Raw genomic sequence first — 21,697 nt, forward strand, 5'->3', positions numbered from 1 at the left:
AGCTACCTCTATCTGGGGAATATATCTAAGCCTTATTTTTTTTCTTTAAGATGGGATCTGCAGGACCTATCTTATCAGAATGTTATCATAATTTAATATAATAAAGTATATAAACTGTCTAATATAGTACACAGCAAAGTCTATGTCAATAAAAAACATGTTATTTCCTCCCCTCTTCATCAGTCAAAAGTTTTAAAACAACAGGTTTTTGAGCAGGATATATAACAATATTAGAACCATGCTTCTCATGAATTGCATTGAAGAAGGCTTGGAATTATTTCCTTGGACTAGTTTAGCATTGGAACATCCACTGGGAAACTATGAAACAGAATTACAGGAATACTAGAGGGTAGAGTGTCCAAGAGACCATTAAAAAGGTCAGTCTGATCTTTGGCATATTTGTTGACTGGTTCTATAAAAATACAGGAAAACTTAACAGATACTGTTTATGCCATAAGAGTGAAGTTGGTGAGCCTCAAATTTGCACTGAAGTCTCAGGGGAGTCTGAATTTAGTGGGAATATCATTATCAGTCACTTCCACTTAAATACTGTGCCTATTTAATCAATCAGACAAAGAGGGCCTATTTAATCAATCAGACAAAGAGGGCAGATCAACATGGTTCCCTTTAGACCTTAAAATGAAAACCTTCTACTTAGAAGAATTCAGAGTCACCACAGCAGTTATGTTCTTAATGCTGCAGTAGAACATGTAAACACCCAACCATGGAGATCATGTAGAGGCTCAGGAAGTAAGTGAGGAAAAGTGTCATCTCTGATCCTCTCTGTATTTCCTAATATTGTCCAGATTGCTTTAGTTTGTTCTGGTCTCTTAAAAATGTTGAAAGAGGGCTTCCCTGGTGGCGCAGTGGTTGAGAGTCCGCCTGCCGATGCAGGCTACACGGGTTCGTGCCCCGGTCCGGGAAGATCCCACGTGCCGGGAGCGGCTTGGACCCATGAGCCATGGCCGCTGAGCCTGCGCGTCCGGAACCTGCGCTCCGCAACAGGAGAGGCCACGACAGTGAGCAGCCCGCGTATCGAAAAAAAAAAAAAAAGTATTGAAAGAATCTTCAGTCTTTAAAATGGCAGATTTTACATACAATTTATAAATTAGATACAGACATAAAGGACTCCCCCACCCCTACCAAAAAAAAAAAATCACTATGTCAATTCACATACCACTGGGAAAATAATCAGTTAAAGTGAGTCAGCCATATAATTGGTACCTCAATATGATCAATATCTTTAAGCGCTGAATTCAGAGTTCTTGTAGTCTAAGGCAATTTTGTATGCAGATGCTAAATATGTATTACCTGGGTTTTCTTAAATCCTATCTGTACAACTGAGTAGTCACCTCTTCCTGCTCAGCTATGTGGAAGTTAACTACTAGATTTCTACATAAATTATTTTAGGTGGACCTAGGTTGTCTCTGTTTTGTTTGTTCGTTTTCTGACATCCTGTTAATTTCTAATAATTTCTTAAAATTGTTTAGAAAAGAAACTGCCTTTCCATGCTTGTTTGATCAGATAACAACCTAATTGCAGAATCGCTTCTTAGTGTTATCTAAATCAAAATCAACTTGGCAGCTAACATAATTTCCCATTATTAGTGCCCCACAAGCCACCAAGCTTCTTTCTTGTGGTATACTGAATAAAATGAATGGATGAAAGTCTTTTTCTTTTTTTTTTCCACCATATGTTGCTCCAATCACAGCTTGGTGAGTGTGTGTGTGTGGATGTGTGTCGACAATCTAAATAACTTAAACTATGTTGTAGTAGTTAACTTTATGTGTCAACTCAGCTGGGCCATTCTGCCCAGATATGTGGTTAAACATAATTCTGGGTGTTTCAGCAAGGGTGTTTTTGGATGAGATTAACCCTTAAATTGGTGGACTTTGAGTAAAGCAGATTGCCCTCCATAATGTGGGTAGGCCTCATCCAATCAGTTGAAGGCCTGAATAGAACAACAGGCTGACCTCTTCTGAGCAAGAGGGAATTCTACCAGCACATGGCCTGAGGACTTAGACTGCAAGATTGGCTCTTCCGTGATTTTCTAGCCCAATGGCCTTTAGACCTGAATTGCAACGTTGGTTCTTCTCTGGTCTCCAGTCTGCTAACCTACCCTGTAGTTTTGGACTTGCCAGCATCTGTAAACATGAGTCAATTCTTTAAAATAATTCTCTTTTTATTTATATACACATTCTATTGATTCCACCTCTCTGGGAAACCCTGACCAGTACATAGGCATTCTCTAATTTTTTATTAAACAATCAAAGAGTAGAACTTTGTGGTAGCAAAATGTATATTACTGTTGTCAAGTTTGTTTCTTAGTGCAAAACCAAATGATTCGTTTTCTTTCTCTTGTCCATTCAGTTGTGTTTTGATTTAAAAATCTACGTTTATATGTATTAGAGATGAACAACAGTTAACACAATAAATTATGTATTAGCCTCAAATTTCTCACTGAGAATACCTCTAAGGGATGAGATAAGAAATGTGGAATACTGAGTAGCTGCTGGTGCCCTTTTGGAGAAGAAAGTGCTGGGCCAAAGTCTTTACAGTGCAGCTTTTTGGCATCTGATTTTTGTTGCTGAAAAAGTGCTTAAGACTGTTTTAAGACCACATAAGACCAACTATGGTCTTGTGGGGGATGCTTCTATTTACCAAAAGAAATCCCTGAAGAGACCAATTGACCTAGGTATACAGAGAAATAGACTTCTGAAGGCAAAAAGTCCACTTATCTGTGATTATGGGGAGCAGTCTTGGTGATTGGGTATATCATCTCTCAGTACTTCTCAAGCTAGAGTACTGAAGTATTCCATGGATATATGGGAAACTATAGGATAAATGTAGTGCAGTTTTCCATAGAGTCAATTTTTCAGCTTTATTGGAAAGATTAATAAAAGCACATGGCCAGTAAGTTTAAAATGTTATTTCTATCAGTTTTTTATAACTACAGAAAGTTTATTAGTGGTTACTAGGGGCTGGGGCATGGGGGGGTTGGGGAGTGACTGATAACAGGTGTGAGATTTCTTTAAAATTATTTCATAGTGAAGCAAACATAAATATATTACAGACCAGATTGCAAAACTTGCACAAATTTTAAAAAATTGCTAAGGAAGACTTTACAGATACGTGGCTTCCAGTGGTTTCCTAACCATCATGTTTCCCAGTATGAGTTAAGATTTGATTCTCTATTGCCCACAGCAATACAGCTTTTTTTTTTTTTTTTTTTACTTATTTACTTTTGGCTGCATTGGGTCTTCATTGCTGCATGTGGGCTTTCTCTAGTTGTGGCTAGAGGGGGCTACTCTTGGTTGTGGTGTACGGGCTTCTCGTTGCAGTGGCTTCTTTTGTTGTGGAGCACGGGATCTAGGCGCGCGGGTTTCAGTAGTTGTGGCGCACCGGCTTAGTTGCTCTGCAGCACGTGGGATCTTCCTGGACCAGGGCTCGAACCCGTGTCTTCTGCATTGGCAGGCGGATTCTTAACAACTGTGCCACCAGGGAAGTCCAGCAGTACAGCGTTGATTAAAAACAGTTTCAAAACTATGGTCTTGGAATAGACTGGCTTTAGGAAATGACAAGTATTGAAGAAAAGAGGAGAGGATGAGCTCCATTTGAGAGATCCCATTTCCTTCCTTGGATTAAAAGTGAACTAACTCTCCTAAAGAAGAGGCAATAGAAAGCCGGAGCTACGAACAGAGAGGTTTTTTTTCTTTTTGGACAGACAGTTTTAATGACACAACTGTTTTGTTTTATAGTTCCTTTTCCCATGAAAGCCCCTTTTTGGTAAATGTTATTACTACAGTCTCTATTTTAGTTCTCATTTTAAGAGCTACCATTTATTGAGAACTTCTAATTCTAGGTCTATATGTGGGTTTTCGTATTTACTCCTTTCAACAGCTCCGTGAGGCAGACATAATAAATAACCTAGTAGACGGTATGGATTTGCCCTCAGGTCTCCAAAGCTGGTTGTTTGGGTACATCGCCACTTTTTGTCTCCCTCTATTCTCGCTATCCTGGTTTAACCAGCAAAGCACATTTACTGGGCAGTAGACATGTCAAGGGTGAAAGTATTCACATTCAGATAATACTGTGCTGTTTTTTTCAACGCAGTCCATGTTTCATGAGCCTGCAACAAAAGGAAACTCAAGTCACGATCTCTGAGTATTTAGAACACATGTTGCATCAAGTATTCTGATTATCGTGCAGGTATTCTCAAAAGACAGAGAAATACAGTGGAAGAATAATACTGAGTAAGGTTTGGTTTTCACACTTTTAGTGACCTGTTTACTTCGGTGCTCAAATGTTTTGCAGGATGTGAGGGGCCACAGTATGAACAAATGTAGTAGGATCTTGTTACATTATGGTATCTGTCAGTTGATTACAGCAATGGTCTACAATTATAGGCAGGAGTGTGCTTGAAAATTTCAATATTCCATAAAGAAGACACAGTCTACCAGCTTATGTAATTATTTAATTTGCTGAATAAACAAATGTCTTGTTTTAATACTTCTACATGATGCCTGTTGGAGAAAAACAGGTATAAAACTAAATGCATTATTCAAGCTGGTGGTTTTCATCAACAAATGCTAAGCAGAAACTGATCCTAGTGGATGAGCTAAAACCCAGCCAAGCAGAATAAGGATAGGACCCAGGCCCCAGGAGAACAAGGACTTCAGTTTCTTTATGACATGATACAACCCTCATGCCTGGTGATAGTGAGAGCCTGATACATGTGAAAAGAAAGAAAAATAAGTGAAGGAATTAATTAAATGATTAATTGTACATTTTTGTTTTCTAAGTTGCTAAATGGTAGAGGGAAATCATGAATAATTGAAATTCTCAGATAATTCAGCAGCTTCATTTGACCCGGAGTTTCAATGTCATCTTCCATCAAAAAGGTAAGCATGAAATAAAACTGGTTAATGAAAGTTTCTTCTTTGTTTCTCTTGGGGTGAGAATATAAGTAAGTAGGAAAATGTACAAGAAGCAAGCAAATGAAGGAATGATATTAAAGGCTTAGATAATTATCATGGAGGAAAATTAGTTACTGAACAGATAAGGGGGAACAGAAATGTGATAATGATCCATCCATCTACCTACCCAAACATGTAATAATTAGTTCACTGAAACTTGAGAATAATGACCTTGATGGATAAGACAAGCACCTTACCTTTGTAGTCTAGCTAGGGAGATTGGGTACATAAGACAAATAATTCCAGGGTGACATTTGAGAGCTATTCACATGTGAACAGCCTGCAAAGGGGAGAGAAAAAGGAAGGACAAATGCCTTCCTGGGAAGAAGGAAAAAGCTTCAGAAAGGAGGGACATTTGATCTTAATCTTGAAAGAGGAGGTGGAATTTACCAGACGAATCTAACATCTTCCCTCCCATGGGGAGGGAAGAGCAGGTATAGCTCAGGGCAGCTAGAGAGAAAAATTAGGAATTGGGCTGGTGGTATGTTAATGCCAGCTGAAACCATGCCTATTTAAAAAGAGAGATGGTGTGTATGTATAACTGAATCACTCTGCTGTACACCTGAAACTAACACAACATTGTTAATCAACTGTACTCCAATATAAAATAAAAAGTTTAAAAAATGAAAAAATAAAAAAAATAAAATAAAATAAAAAGAGAGATAGTGAAAGGCCATTTGTTTCTAATGCAAATACCTGATCAGTCAGTGTGTTTCCCCATGTATTCGGGCTGTGATCTGGGTTCCAGTAATCCTGAAAATATATGTGTCTTTTGAGATGTAGGAACTGGTTTGATGGGTCCTCCAATAAAAATGGTGCTCCCAACGCTCCTGTAATTGAGTCCAAAAGCACAGCATCTCTTAAGGCAATGTTTTACATTTCAGTGTTTCCTCTTAAAGAAACTGTGTCCTTTTACAGCAGCTGTGGTCTTTGGGAGGATGGACAACTGAGAAGGAAACTCTGGAAAAATTATGCCCTGGGGGAGAAGGCTGCTCCTCACTCCTGTGGCATCATTGTACTGTCACAACCCTATGTGACCTGCATATCGTACAGCATGAAAACCAGTGCTGTGTGGTGGTGGAGAAGATTTTCAGAGTTTCTGTTCACGCATGGGAGCCTGCAGACTTAAATTCAAATTTCAGCTCTGTCACTTTTTTAGGCAAGTTGCTTAGTTTCTCTGAGCTCTAGATTTCTTGTCTGTAAAGGGTACAATAATAACACAGTAAGACAATAGCAGCCTTACTATAAGGATTGGATACATTAATACATATAAACCACTTTGTTCAAACCTGGAAGTCTACAATCTTATTCTTGCTTTCCTAGCCTTCCAAAATAGAACATATCTTTCATGTTGAAGTAGACTGACCCAAATCTGACACTGTAGTTAAAATTGTTAACATTGATAGAGCCTTCTTTAAATCAAACAGGCTTGCATTTTCTATCTTCTTCCCACTCTAGAATTAAGAAAGAAAAGAATTTTTAAAACCCATACTTCTTTAGGATCTTGAAATTTTAGCAGTCTATATTGTGCTTTCATTCTTTAAAAAACTGCAATCGTGTTCAGAGTTGTAACTTGAATCAATATAAAGGAAGAACATATTCTTGACTTATTCATGATAACAATATAATCTGTTCATTGCTTGTAATAAAGAAGCATTTATTAAGAATCTAATTGTAAGTAATGTTACATTAGACACTCTACATCTTCATCATTAACAAGCCTTCATTGACCAACAATCTATAGATCAGGGTTACAGTGAGTTTTCTATAAGATATGAAACCTCTCTTCTATAGGAGAGGGGATGAAGGGTCTAAGATACAAAATAAAGCAAGGCAACACAGGATTTGATTGTGCTAAGGGAGCTTAGGAGAAGGTGTTGATATGACGCACTGGAGCACTGGAGCACAAGCAGACATTTTCATGGTCAGGGAAATTGCTTAGCCTATTCCTTGAAGAAAAGAATATATTTAGCATAATGGGAGAAGGGGCAAGTCTTTTAATTTGAAGCTGAAAGAATGATGTGAACAAAGGTATGACATTAGGAATCTAAAGACCAATGTCTGAAAGCAATGGTTAGAGGTGGCTGGATTAGAGTTTTAAATAAATAAATAAATAAGTTAACACTTATTGAGCATTATGCTGACTGTTCTACCTGAATTACCTTATTTAATACTCACAACAAACCTAAGAAGTGGTACTGTCTACTTTATTATGTAGACAAGGAAACTAAGGCACAGAAAAGTTACATAATATGTTCAAGGCTACAGAGCTAGTGGGAAGGGGAGATGGAATTCTCTCTTCAGAGCCACTGCACTATATTATTACTAAGAGAGAGGAATGCTTGGGGCCAGATAACAGTAACAATAATTATAAAAATATTTCGTATTTACAGAAAAAAGGAAATAATCATTCTTTACACATTCCTTATGATCTCATGCTTTCCCAAGCTTGGCCTTGAGCTCTAAGCAGCATTCTAGTTATCAGCTCTATTATTTCTACTTTAATTTGTCAATCTAATCAGCTCTAGTTCTAAACAGATATTGAAAATGACAGCCTCTCTGGATATTATACATCAATCAAGCTGCCTCTGGGTGCAGAACACTGTACTACTAATGGAGGATTGAAAAATGAGTCAGGGGACTTCCCTGGTGGTACAGTGGTTAAGAATCCGCCTGCCAATGCAAGGGACACGGGTTCAAACCGTGGTTCAGGAAGATCCCACATGCTGCGGAGCAGCTAAGCCCGTGCACCACAACTACTGGGCCTGCGTGCCACAACTACCGAAGCCCGCGGACCTAGAGGCCATGCTCCGCAACAAGAGAAGCCACTGTAATGAGAAGCCCGTGCACCACAATGAAGAGTAGCCCCCGTTCGCCGCAACTAGAGAAAGCCTAAATGCAGCAACAAAGACCCAATGCAGCCAAAAATAAATAAGGAAATAAATAAATTTTTTTAAAAAAGAAAAAAGGAGAATGACTCAGATGTATTGTCCATTTATAAAATGTTAGCAATTTTATTTATTCAATGATTTAAAAATAAAAAGCAAATGTCAGCTTCAGAAGATAATAGTAACAGATGCCAGAAGTACTACTGACCCGCCGCTAGGTAATCTAATCAATGTAATCAAACTAGCATGTCTGTGGAAGCTGTCCTCTAAGATGACCCCCAAAGATCACCGCCTCCTAGTATTCCTATCCTGGGTTGTCCCCTCTTTCACTTAGTAGGGTTGACATGTATAACCACAGGATACTGAGGCAGTGACAGTGTGTGATTTCTGTGGCTAAGACATAAAAGACGTTACAGCTCCTGCCGTGCCCCGCTCTTGGATCACTTGCTCTAAAGGCAGTCAGCTGCCATGTGTGAGGGCACTCAAGCAGTCCTGAGGGAGAGACCCCCATGTCAAAGAACTGAAGTGTCCCACCAACAGTCACGTAAGTGAACCACCTGGGAATCTGATGCTTTTGCTCCAGTCAAACCTAAAGAAGACTACAGCCCCCATTAATTCTTTACTGCAACCTCATGAGAGATCCTAAGTCAGAACCTAAGACACTTCCAAATTGCTGACCCTTAGAGACTGTGAAAAAGTAAGTGTTTATTGTTTTAAGCTGCTAAGGTATGGGGAAATTAGTTACGCTGTAGTAGATAACTAATACAATGCATTATAAGCACTAACAAATGTCAAGGTAAATTGTTAATCACCAGAGTTGAGACTAGGATGAAGTGAGGTCAGTACGGCATAAAATATAAGAAGGAATTAACTCACATAGAAAATGAACTTATGGTTACCAAAGGGGATAGCAGGGGGGATGGAGGGGCAGAGAGATAAAACAACAAGGACCTACTGTTTAGCACAGGAAACTCTACTCAGTAGCTTGTAATAACCTATAATGGAAAAGAATCTGAAAAAGAACATATATATGTATAACTGAATCACTTTGCTGTACACTTGAAACTAATGCAACATTGTAAATGAATCATACCTCAATTAAAAAAATACAAAAAAAGAAGGAATTAACTCTTAAGGTTATACAAATTTTGTGCCATAAGACCTCCACTTGCCTCACCCTAGTTCCTACTCTGAAAATCATCATTGCATGGAAAGACAAACAATAAATAATCCTTGCCACTAAGGAACTCACATTATATTCAGAGTTTTAAAATAATTATAAAAAGATATATTGTGACTAGGTATCTGAAGGGGGAGTGATTAATTCCAATATTGGCAGGAAGACCTCACAGAGAAGTTGGTTCTGAGTTAACCTTCAAAGGATGTAAAGTTTCCACAGCCAGGAGGAAGGGAGTGGAAGCAAAAAGCATACATGTCAGGCTGAAGAATCTTGGAGAGCTGAGGAACAGAGGTTCAGAGTAAGGCACATGTTCAATGACCCTCGCTTTGCCAATGTGATTGAAAGGTAGGGTTGTTTGTGGTGTAGATGTGTCAGAGACAGTGTTGGAAAGATAAGCTGGCGCTCCATTCGGAAGGATTATTGCCATCATACCAAGGAGTTTGGACTTTATAAATAATTATCATTTCTGAACAAGAAAAATGATAGGATAGATATACTTTTAAAATTGTTTTATTGTGATAAAATATACGTAACATAAAACTTACCATTTGAACCATTTTTTCTGGGGTTTTATCTTGTTCCTTCATCTGGTACATAGCTCTCTGCCTTTTCATCTTGTCTATCTTTCTATGAATGTGGTTTTTGTTCCACAGGCTGCAGGACTGTAGTTCTTCTTGCTTCTCTGAACCATTTTTTTTTTTTTTTTTTTTTTTTTGCGGTACGCGGGCCTCTCACTGTCGTGGCCTCTCCCGTGGCAGAGCACAGGCTCCGGACATGCAGGCTCAGCGGCCATGGCTCACGGGCCCAGACGCTCTGCGGCATGTGGGATCTTCCCAGACCGGGGTACAAACATGTGTCCCCTGCATCGGCAGGCGGACTGTCAACCACTGCGCCACCAGGGAAGCCCTGAACCATTTTTTATTGTACAATTCAATGGCATCAAATATATTCACAGTGCTATGCAACCATCACCACTATCTCCAGACTTCATCATCCCCAGTAGAAACTCTGTACCCTTTAAACAATAACTCCCATTACCCTCTCCCCCGGGACCTTGTAACCACCATTTACTTTCTGTCTCTATGAATTTGCTTATTCTAGGTACCACAAGTAAGAGGAGCCATGCAACCTTTATCCTTTTGTGTCTGACTTACTTCACTTAGCATAACATCTTCAAGGTTTACCCATGTTGTAGCATAGGCCAGCGTTTCATTCCTTTCTAAGGCTGAATAATGTTGTGTATGTATATGCCAACATTTTGTTTATCTATTCACAGATTAACCTTTGCAAAGTCCTTTGTCAGTGTTGTGGAGGACAGGTGGTAAAAGGAAGAGAGCAGAGTGAGAGATACAAAGTCGGATGCTCTTCGAATAGTCCAGATGAGAGATTAGTAGGACCAGAATCAGGTAAGTGACAGCAGGAATGGGAAGACAGGATTGATTTGGAGAGAACAGGAAACTCTCATTCATTTGGGCTGATTTCTGTGGATGAACCAGCATCAAAACTTTGGTTTTACCTGGGATGTGTTAATAGGCGACTTTTCAAATTTCTCTTCATTCTTTTTGAAGAAAATGTGTCAGTTACAGTGTTACATGTTTAATGTAGATTTGTTCTGTTAAAAAAAGGGAAACAAAGGTAGTGGCTAGGCAAGTAGACCCAATACCATCAATATCTAATAAATATTTCTAAAAAAACTATGTTTAGAATATAATTTACAGCCACATAAGAAATTACAGTAATTGCTTAAAATAGTGTTACTTGGAATCATCCAAAAGTAAAACCAATATTCTGTACCATAATTATCCTGGTGCATTGTACAATAACTAAGAAAAAAATGCTATTCATAAATCTTAGCAGAGAGGCATGCTTTAAAATATAAGCCATAGGGGCTTCCCTGGTGGCGCAGTGGTTGAGAGTCCGCCTGCCGATGCAGGGGACACGGGTTCGTGCCCCGGTGCGGGAGGATCCCACGTGCCGCGGAGCGGCTAGGCCCGTGAGCCATGGCCGCTGAGCCTGCGCGTCCGGAGCCTGTGCTTTGCAACGGGAGAGGCCACAGCCGTGAGAGGCCCGCGTACCGCAAAAAACAAACAAACAACCAAAAAAAAAGCCATAGCTATTTTAAGTTCTAATAATTCTGTCTTTTGTAAATCTTCCATCGCTTTGCTCATGGAAAATGTTACATCTCTTCTTCCCCCCACCTCCCAGAACAAATTTTCTACCTCAGCATTATGCACCCAACAGGCACCCAATAAATATTAATTGGTGGTGATAACATCACCCATGAGAGAGACAGAAAGCAGTATTTATTATCTTACTTCACAAATGAGAAAATTGATACACGGAGATGAAATGACTCACTCAAGGTCACATAGTAAGTCAGTGGCAGGGCTGGAAATAAAATGGAAGTAATATAGAAGGGCATGCTATTATCCTCTCTGCTTGAGAAATTTCCCCTCCCTTTTTCATTCTGCCTGATCAACCTTGAAAGTTAGTGAGAGCAAGATGAGAGTTTTGTGTTTGTAAGCCTAGATAATACTGCTGGGGATTGAAACTGAACCCTGAGTTTTATTATTCTTTCAGTTTTTAAATATGTGTGTGTGTGTGTGTGTGTGTGTGTGTGTGTGTGTGTGTGTGTGTTTTAATGTAGGCAGTATCAGCCAGGTTAGTTTTAAACTTTATAATCATAAGCTGTAAAAAAAATCTTCCTCTCTTCCTTTCCAACTCCCTATATACCCTCCTTGCTTTCATGCTGTATCACAGTCAGTTGTAATAGTACCTGTCAAGCTTCGTCCTATTATCTAAACATTTCTGGAATATCCTCTGCAGAAAAGTCTGTATGGCAGAAATAAGGCAGACACTTAAGAGTGTGGAGAGATTTGAGATCACAGCTCTCCCCATGCAAGCCCAGAAGGATCAGAGATCCAGAGTCACTTCTTACTCCTGCATCTCCATTTTATGCTCTGCAAAACAAGGCTGGATCATATGATCTCTTTCAGCTCTAATATTTTGAACTGGAATATATTCATAACAAATAGGTCCTTAACTGAAAATTTCTTTCTCTGTATTGTATTATATCATTGGAAGCATACAGAATATGCTAAGTGGGCACAGCCCCTACTACTGTCAAGGAATTTACATGCTGAGACTTATTTCTGTCCGAACTGAGACAGAAATACGTGAAAGGGAAGTCAAAATAGACCTGGCCAATAATTAAAGCAAAACAAATAAAAATGTATTCTTATTAGGCACAAAGAGATGAGTGCCCATCACGGGCTGATAGGCAGTGTGGAAGTAAGGGAAGCTATATAATTAGAAGTGGAAAGACTTCCTATGTTGCCATTGCCCAGGGGAGGTTGAAAAAGAGTCTTTAAATTTGATAATGGGGAAATGACTGAATAGCCTATATACTATGCTCATGACCATGAAATGGTCTATATATTATACTCATAACTGTTCCTGCTTATGGTAAGAACCTACACACTGAAAAGATCAGAAAGCCTGATGTGCAACTTAAGACGCAGAATGACAGGGCAGAGTCTGATGGCAGATTCCTTTTTCTCCCATGCAGAGGGGTCTCATTTAGAGCTCCCTCTTGGTAAATCCAAGAGACATAACTTGGCATGTCCAGCTCATTCTTCCTTTTTCTTCTTGAGAGTGAGCTGCCCTTTCTCAGAACTTGCTGTTCTGGTTCTGCAACCTGAAATCATATATGAAATTCGCCCAATTCTGGGGTCCCGTCACCTGGCCCTGTACGTACTTCTACTATGCTACATTTTCCTAGTTAGCCTCTCAGTGATAAAGGAAATGGGTTGCTTTACATAGTCAACTCTGGTTTATTTCTCAGCTTGATCAAAACCAGGACTCAGAAGGGGAGTGTTGTGTGTCAGAAGGTGTCAGAGAATCCAACAGGTGTGTTGTCACAGAACCTCACTAAGAAACAGGGAAAAAAAAAATTTAAAAAAGAGCATAGACCAGGGCACTCAGCTAGCAGGAGCTTGTCATCCTTGGATGGCTGCAACTGTAAACTCCTTCCCTCATGTAACCTTCAATGTCTATGAAGGATTCGATGGGGACAAAAGACACTAGAAGTCTGGTAGATTCACAGGATAGGCTCTCATCTAGCTATTTCCCTTAGGTGCTGGGTGATATTGAAGTTTGTACTGGAGCTGGAGATTAGCAGTACAGTCCTGCCACAAGCTCAAAAATACTTAGGAATGGGATTCTGCAAGTAAAGCACTTAGCACTCAGTATAAGCAAGTAAAGAATAATATTTTTTTATTTACTATTTTGTTGGACTGAGTCTCCGTACCTGTCCTTAACATGTTTATGTCTTTAAAAAAAGATGAAATAAGTGCCCAGGCAATTATGTGTGCTTATAAATTAAGTACTAAAATAAAGTATAAATGGTCACTAGTAATTAAGTACAAAAAGGATGGGGAGTAAAGGATATACAGATGTCTTGGAAATATGATAAAATTTTCAAAGATCTCTCTAATTGTAGGAGAAATTTTGTAATTTTTTGAGAGATTAAAATACGCATGTTTAGGTTCATATTTTTTGGACTTGAATATTCTCTGTGTTGTAAAGAATTTTCTTTACAAATAATGAAATTGTTATTTTTTTCCTTCCCACTCTAAACTTTAGTCACTGACCCCAAACTTTGTGGCAGAAGATTGAAGAGTTGTATTTTAGTATAATAGATTCTCTCACTTGGCTGAAATTCACATAAAGTTGAGAGAGAGAGAGGAGAAATTTGGATTGTGAGAGAAAAACTGTGAAGAAGAAAAAAAAGGATGAAGGAGAATAGAGAAATCAAGAAAAGAAATCAAAGGAAGGAGAGACGGAAGAAGGGAGGTTACAAAGGTTACAAACGGTGAAAAGCCATGGGGAAAGGGGCAGCGCAAATAGGGGAAGTACAGGCAGAAAACAATGAGGGTTGATGGAAGCAAACTGGAAAAAAAGAGGTGCTGAACTACAGGACCAGCTTACAAATCCCCATGATTTTATTAAACTGTCTGTTAAAACACTTCGAAACTGAACTTTTAACTCAGGAACTTTGGCTTTATTGACGTTACCATTGCCACTGTGTCGAGTACTTTGAAAAGCAAACAGAAACTGGTATTACCTGAGTTTAACTTCAATCTGTTTTAACCCGCTCTCACTGCACTAACATACACCCACATACGTGCTCACATGCATGGCCACGTAATTCCCTGGGGCATAGTTTTGACACTGGCATGTCTTTTATTAGTTCTGAATTTTGTGGACAGAGACATCTGTGACTCACAAAAGGCAGCATTTTATATGATTCAATCAGTGGTGACCCCTTCTGTGTCACTGCCTATGTGTGTGTGGATGGGATTCCCAACTCTAGAGCCATGACAAATGGTGGCACGTGGGTAGGAAAACAGTTTTTCTACAACATCAAGAGTGCTCAATGAATCTACTCACGGGCAGTGGCATTTTTTCTCCCACCAACTTATTTTCCAGTTTACTCTCACTACCCACCTCTTTGACAGCATCAATCAATCTTAAGCCAAAGTGAGTAGGTAAAATTAAAAACAAAATCTTTTTTTTAAAATATAGTTCCCATCTGGTTAGGTAATACCTTTCAAAATTGAGTTCTTTTTCTTTTTTTATTTGGTTGCGTCAGGTCTTAGTTGTGGCAGGCGGGCTCCTTAGCTGTGGCATGCAAACTCTTAGTTGCGGCATGCATATGGCATCTAGTTCCCCGATCAGGGATCTAACCTGGCTCCCCTGCCTTGGGAGCACGGAGTCCTATCCACTGCTCCACCAGGGAAGTCCCAAGAACAATATCTTATATAATATACTAACACTATATCAGGGACTACAGGCTCTCCGAGGAAGTGGAGGGCTGCAGTGATGACTGAAAAGGTCCATTCCTTCTATGCAGAGAGGAAGGCAAAGGGAAGGATCAGAGGTGCTGACAGTGTTGTGAGGAAGAAAATGTGAGCTTAAAAGCTCTTGTCAAAAACAAACAAACAAACAAAAACAAACAAAAAAACCTTTCAAGACAAAGAGGACTTGCTTACTAACTCTGGTTTGAAAAACAAGAGCTGGAACTATGCTAGAGAAACAGGCCAAAGGCAGTTTATTTCTTCCCCTGTCTAAAACCAGAAGGCATACTTGTACTTTATGGACAGATCTGACCATAAGCCAACAATATGGGCATGAACCCTCAAATTGTTTCATGGATGGGTCAACCCCAAGGACTGCTTTACTTACTCAGTGAAGCACTTTCCAAATATGTGCATTGTCCATATTTCCTCTTTATGAGAAATAGGGCTGTTTCATTTTTAAAAGTGCCCTGTTACAATACTACAAAACTATGGTAATCAAAACAGTATGGTATTGGCATAAAAACAGATATATGAGAATAGAGAGCCCAGAAATAAACTCACACACCTTCAATCAATTAATCTTTGACAAAGGAGGCAGGAATATACAGCAGAAAAAAGACAGTTTCTTCAGCAAGGGGTGTTGGGAAAGTTGGATAGCCACCTGTAAATCAACGAAGTTAGTACATTCCCTCATACCATATACAAAAAATAATCTCAAAATGGTTTAAATACTTAAATATAAGACATGACACCATAAAACGCCTAGAAGAGAACATAGGCAAGACATTCTCTGACATAAATCGTAGCAGTGTTTTCTTGGTCAGTCTCCCAAGGCAAAAGAAATAAAAGCAAAAATAAACAAATGAGGCCTAATTAAACTTAAAAGCTTTTGCATAGCAAAGGAAACCATAAACAAAATGAAAAGTCAACCTACAGATTGGGAGAAAATATTTGCAAACAATGCAACCAACAAGGGCTTAATTTCCAAAATATACAAACAACTCATACAACTCAATATCAACCAAACAAACAACCACATCAAAAAATGGACAGAAGACCTAAATAGATATTTCTCCAAAGAAGACATAGAGATGGCCAACAGGCACGTGAAAAGATGCTCAACGTTGCTAATTATTACAGAAGTGCACATCAAAGCTACAATGAGGTATCACCTCACACCAAGTTAGAATAGCCATCATCAAAATGTCTACAAATAACAAATGCTGCAGAGAGTGTGGAGAAAAGGGAACCCTCCTACACTGTTGGTGGGAATGTAAATTGGTGCAGCCACTATGGAGAACAGTATGGAGGTTCCTTAAAAAACTAAAAATAGAATTACTATATGATCCAGCAATCCCACTCCTGGGCATATATACAGAAAAGATGAAAACTCTAATTCGAAATGATACATGCACCCCAATGTTCATACAATAGCCAAGACATGGAAGAAACCTAAGTTTCCATCAATGAATGGATAAAGAAGATGTGGTACATATATACAATGGAATATTACTCAGCCATAAAAAAGAATGAAATGCCATCTGCAGCAGCATGGATGGACCTAGAGATTATCATACTAAGTGAAGTAAGTCAGACAATGACAAATATCATATGATATCATTTATTTGTGGAATCTAAAAAATGATACATGTGAACTTATTTACAAAACAGAAATAGATTCACAGACATATAAAACAATCTTATGGTTACCAAAGGGGGAAAGGGAGAGAGAGAAATTAAGAGTTTTGGAGTAACAGATACACAGTATTGCATATAATGTAGATAACCAACAAGGACTTACTGTATAACACAGGGAACTATATTCAATATCTTGTAATAAACTATAATGGAAAAAAAAATCTGAATTTGAATCACTTTACTATACACCTGAAACTAACACAACATTATAAACCAACTATACTTCAAAAAAATTAAAAATTAAAATAAAAGTGCCCTGTTGAGGTGGAACAAGTTGAGTTTGGGGCTTTTCTTTAAATCAGTACAAATAGGAACTGTTCTTGATTATGTCCTGGTTTGGCTCTATTTTCTCAGATAAAATCACCCAGCTCCCTAACTTCTGACCTTTTCTTGTGGAACCAATGGCTACCATATTGGCTATATTACGTTTTTGGGAGGAGATCTTGTGTACTCTGCTGCCTATCTGATGCCTGCATATCCCATATCTGGTACTGCAGTGACAGAGGGGACAGTCTGTGTGGCAGAAAGAAGAGTTTTGTTCACAGAAGACCTGGATGTAGAATTTAGATGTAAATCTGGCATTGATCATTCTTGTAAAAAATTTTTATTTATTTATTTTTGGCTGCATTGGGTCTTCATTGCTGCACGCAGGCTTTCTCTAGTTGCAGCGAGCCAGGATACTCTTCATTGTGGTACACAGGCTTCTCATTGTGGTGGCTTCTCTTGTTGTGGAGCACAGGCTCTAGGCTCAGGAGCTTCAGTAGTTGTGGCATGCGGGCTCAGTCGTTGTGGCTCCCGGGCTCTAGAGCACAGGCTCAGTAGTTGTGGCGCTCAGGCTTAGTTGCTCTGTGGCATGTGGGATCTTCCTGGACCAGGGCTCGAACCTGTGTCCCCTGCATTGGCAGGCAGATTCTTAACCACTGTACCACCAGGGAAGTCCCTGGCATCGACCATTGACCAACTGTGTAGCTTGGTCATTTAACTTCTCTAAGCCTCAGTTTCCTCTTTGTATGAGACTCATAACACTTATTTTCAGAGTGATTATGAGAGTTGAAGTAACATATGGAAAGGCCCTGACACATAATAAAGATTTAAAATAGTAATATTACTATTTGATGTCTTATTATAGGAGAAGGCAATTCTGGACCTAAATACTAAAGAGAGGATTTTTGTTTTGTTTTGTTTTTTAATCAAATCATGACACTTAGACTTCTAATTGTCTGACCAGGGAATCAGCCCCAATGTGTATAAGTTACTATTTTGAGAAAATCAGTAAAATAATATGGGGACTCTGCTCATAAATTTAATTAGTTGAGTAGGCTCTTCATCATTTTGGGCTTCAGCATTACCACTAGGGAAATGGAGAATGTGATCTTTTCTCTACTTACTTCAAATTAAGTTCTAGACAAAAGTAATTTATTAGACAACTAATCTTTAACAGAGAAAAATTTTTTAAATAATAAAAATGAACTTTTAAAAATTGTTGTTTTGTTATGACAAGCAGAAGGGCTCCAGGGAAGTGCAGATGAATAGGCTACATTCTTAAATGGAAAAGGAGCGGGGGAGTGGGTGGGGAAAGAAAAAAGTTGGTTCAAGCTATTATTTCCTACTTTAGAGCTATGTGATTTAGAAAATGTCAGTTAAACTAGTTTTTAGTGTAACAAATGAATCTGGTTCTAAAGACTGCAGTCCCCTCCTCTCGTAAGCCGTAAAGGATTCTTTCCTGAGATCTGAAGGGTTAATCCAGCAGTGTAAACATCCCTCTGTCCTTGGATTCTGATCCTCAACTTGTTCTTTCATGAACTTCAACTACCTAATTTTACTTATTTATTTATCAATCAAGTAAAGTTAGTCAAACCAGTCGTCTTTATAGGTAGACATATTTTCATCTCATCTGGAGTTAAAGTTAATTTGAAATTGTTTTTAAAGAAAGTCAATGAAAGTCTGTTTACAGAACCATTTTCCTTTTGGCCGGTATTTTTTTTTTTTTTTTTTTTTGCGGTACGTGGGCCTCTCACTGTTGTGGCCTCTCCCATTGCGGAGCACAGACTCCGGACGCGCAGGCTCAGCAGCCATGGCTCACGGGCTTAGCCGCTCCACAGCATGTGGGATCTTCCCGGACCGGGACACGAACCCGTGTCCCCTGCGTCGGCAGGTGGACTCAACCACTGCGCCACCAGGGAAGCCCCAGGCCGGTATTTTTGACTCTGCAGTGTTCACAGGTGAATGTGGACCAACTGTAGTGCTTTTACCCTTGCGATCATCCACTATCACCCACTCTAAAGTCAGCTGCATGGACGAGTAGTTAAGGCAAAGCATTGTACTGATGGATTATAACCAGCCCCTGACTTCAGTTTACAGTTGCTCCTGAGACACGCTCTTAAACTGAGCCAGGCTCACTTACCTCAGCTGGATGTGTGGGCTGTAACTGGGTGTGACTGTATTTGCCTTGATGATAACTGCTTAATAATAACTTGGCTAAAATTTGCTAAATCATTTGTTTAAACATGTCCTAAATGCAAAGTGCAATACAGATGATTAAAGCTCTTTGTTAAAATTATTCATATGCTTAGGAATACAGGGCTAATCATATACACACATATATATGTGTACACACATATCTAGATTCATACTCTAAATATATATCTATATCTATCTGTGTGTGTATCTCAAGCGAAATACATATTTCTTTTGCTTGGGTCCCAAGCTTATCATAAAATTAGAAATTTATTATGATTTAAGCACCTTCATCAGAAGTATTTATAAATTATAAAGATTTAAGCATGAAAATAATTTACATCTTTATAAGTATTTGCAGTTTTGGATACAAAGTGACCTCTCAGTTCAATTCAGATATAAGCCACTGAGTTACTGGGTCAATCTGGCAGGAAATCATCTGGCCTTTGGTGCCTTCAGCACTTCTCTGAGCTACAGCTTGCCTAAAAGGTTAATCAATTCACACTCTCAAAGTCCCTTGAGGTTTCCACATAATTGTATCATGTAAGTATTACAGTTTATAAAAGACATTGAAAAATTTTCTTTGTTCAAAGAGCACTTCTTTGGAGGTAGCAGTTAAATAGACTTCTTAGTAACAATAGCATGTTAATACATAATTAGGAATAGAATGATTGCGCATACAATTAACACTAACATGTCCAAATCCACAGCATGACACAGTAGTTTGGTTTCCCCAATGCTTTAGAATTGGTCTATGAACAAAACATGTTTGTTCATTTCTTTAAAAAGTCAAAAGGGGTTATCAATCAACCTAACAGTTATAAAAGACATGGTAAAACAAAAAAGAAATAGGCTCTTACCTATAAGCAGTGTTGAACACAGGGCCACTTGAAGCATTTTATAGGCCATGATCCTGTTTTGGAAAGAAAAGATTTATTTATTTTAATTTAGACTGAGCAAAGCTTTAGGGCATATGGGGTACTTTCCAGGAATATGAAGCATTTGCTGCATACCTGGAGGCCCTATGAGCTGAGACAATTCAAAGAGGCTGCTGCATGCATGAGATGGCCTTTTTATATAACTCCTACCTTTTTACCCTTTGGACTTTTTGAACTGACTTTTTACAGGCTGTTCTTATATGGACTGTGTATTTATTTACTAATTTTACCATCCACACTGACTAATGTAATGTTAAAAAACATACCACAACAAAACAAAAAAGGTGAAAAAACTGGATCATGTACACATCGCTGTGGGGATAGAAAATGGTACAGTCACTTTGGAAAACAGTTTGGCAGTTTCTTACAAATCTGAGCATACAACTAACCATAAAATCCAGCAATTGCACCACTAGGGATTTATCTCAGTGAAATAAAAACTTGTGGGGCTTCCCTGGTGGCGCAGTGGTTGAGAGTCCACCTGCCAATGCAGGGGACACAGGTTCATACCCCGGTCCGGGAAGATCCCACATGCCGCGGAGCGGCTAGGTCCGTGAGCCATGGCCGCTGAGACTGCGCGTCCGGAGCCTGTGCTCTGCAACGGGAGAGGCCACAACAGTGAGAGGCCCGCGTACCGCAAAAAAGAAAAAAAAAAAAAAATTGTGTTCGTATGGAAACCTGTATAAGAACATTCACAGCAGCTTTATTAGTAATAGGCAAAAACTGGAAACAACCCAGATGTCCTTAACAGATCTACACCATGCATTACTACTCAGCAATAATAATATAATAAAAACTATCGATAGACACAACAACTTGGATGAATCTCTAGGGAATTATGATGAGTAAAAATAGCCAATCTCAACTGGTTACTTCCTATGTGCTTCTATTTATATAACCTTCTTGACATGACAAAATTATAGATGAAGAACGTTTTAGTATTTATTAGGGATTAGGGATGGAGGCAGTTGGGTGTGGTTATAAAAGGGCAATACAAGGGACTCTTGTGGTGGTGGAACTATTCTGTATCTTGACTGGTGGTGGATTTGTGAACATAAACATGATACAATTGTATCATCTTCTTAGATTCCACATATAAGTGATACAAATTAACTGATTTACAAAACAGAAACAGACTCACAGACTTCGAAAACAAATTTTTTAAAGATTTTTTTTTTGATGTGGACCATTTTTAAAGTCTTTATTGAATTTGTTACAATATTGCTTCTGTTTTATGTTTTGGCATGTGGGATCTTAGCTCACTGACCAGGGATCAAACCTGTACCCCCTGCATTGGAAGGTGAAGTCTTAACCACTGGACCACCAGGGAAGTCCCCCAAAACAAATTTATGGTTACCAAAGGGAAAGGTGGGGAGGAGGGATAAATTAGGAGTTTGGAATTAACATATACACACCACCATATATAAAATAGATAATCAACAAGGACCTACTGTATAGCACAGGGAACTATACTCAATATTCTGTAATAACCTATATGGGAAAAGAATTTGAAAAAGAATGGATATATGTATATGTATAACTGAATCACTTTGCCCTACACTTGAAACTAACACACACACACACACAAAACATGATAAAATTGCATAGAACTAAATATACCTCTTTCCATCTCTCTTACATACACACACACACACACACACACACACACACACACACACAAATGACTACATATAAGACT

The 21,697-nt window shown here is 38.8% G+C and overlaps 1 protein-coding gene across 1 annotated transcript; it reads right to left on the reverse strand.

Moving 5' to 3' along the window:
• Nucleotides 1-4,039: 4,039 nt before the first annotated feature.
• C4H3orf85 (chromosome 4 C3orf85 homolog) lies at nucleotides 4,040-19,969 on the reverse strand. Its single transcript, XM_065875869.1, has 3 exons — nucleotides 19,921-19,969; nucleotides 5,673-5,806; nucleotides 4,040-4,129 (listed from the first exon to the last, which is right to left on the reverse strand). Exons 1-3 carry the CDS (start codon nucleotides 19,967-19,969, stop codon nucleotides 4,040-4,042), a joined length of 273 nt encoding a protein of 90 aa, XP_065731941.1.
• Between the last annotated feature and the right edge of the window lie 1,728 nt (nucleotides 19,970-21,697).

Source organism: Phocoena phocoena, chromosome 4 (genome assembly GCF_963924675.1).
Source record: "Phocoena phocoena chromosome 4, mPhoPho1.1, whole genome shotgun sequence".
Lineage (NCBI taxonomy): Eukaryota > Metazoa > Chordata > Mammalia > Artiodactyla > Phocoenidae > Phocoena > Phocoena phocoena.

Coding starts and splice junctions, on each gene's coding strand:
- C4H3orf85 (XM_065875869.1), bottom strand. CDS start 19,969: ATGGCCTATAAAATGCTTCAAGTGGCCCTGTGTTCAACACTGCTTATA. Junction 5,807..19,920: donor GTGTTCAACACTGCTTATAG/GTAAGAGCCTAT, acceptor ACTCAATTACAG/GAGCGTTGGGAGCACCATTT. Junction 4,130..5,672: donor GAAACACACTGACTGATCAG/GTATTTGCATTA, acceptor CTTTTGTTGCAG/GCTCATGAAACATGGACTGC.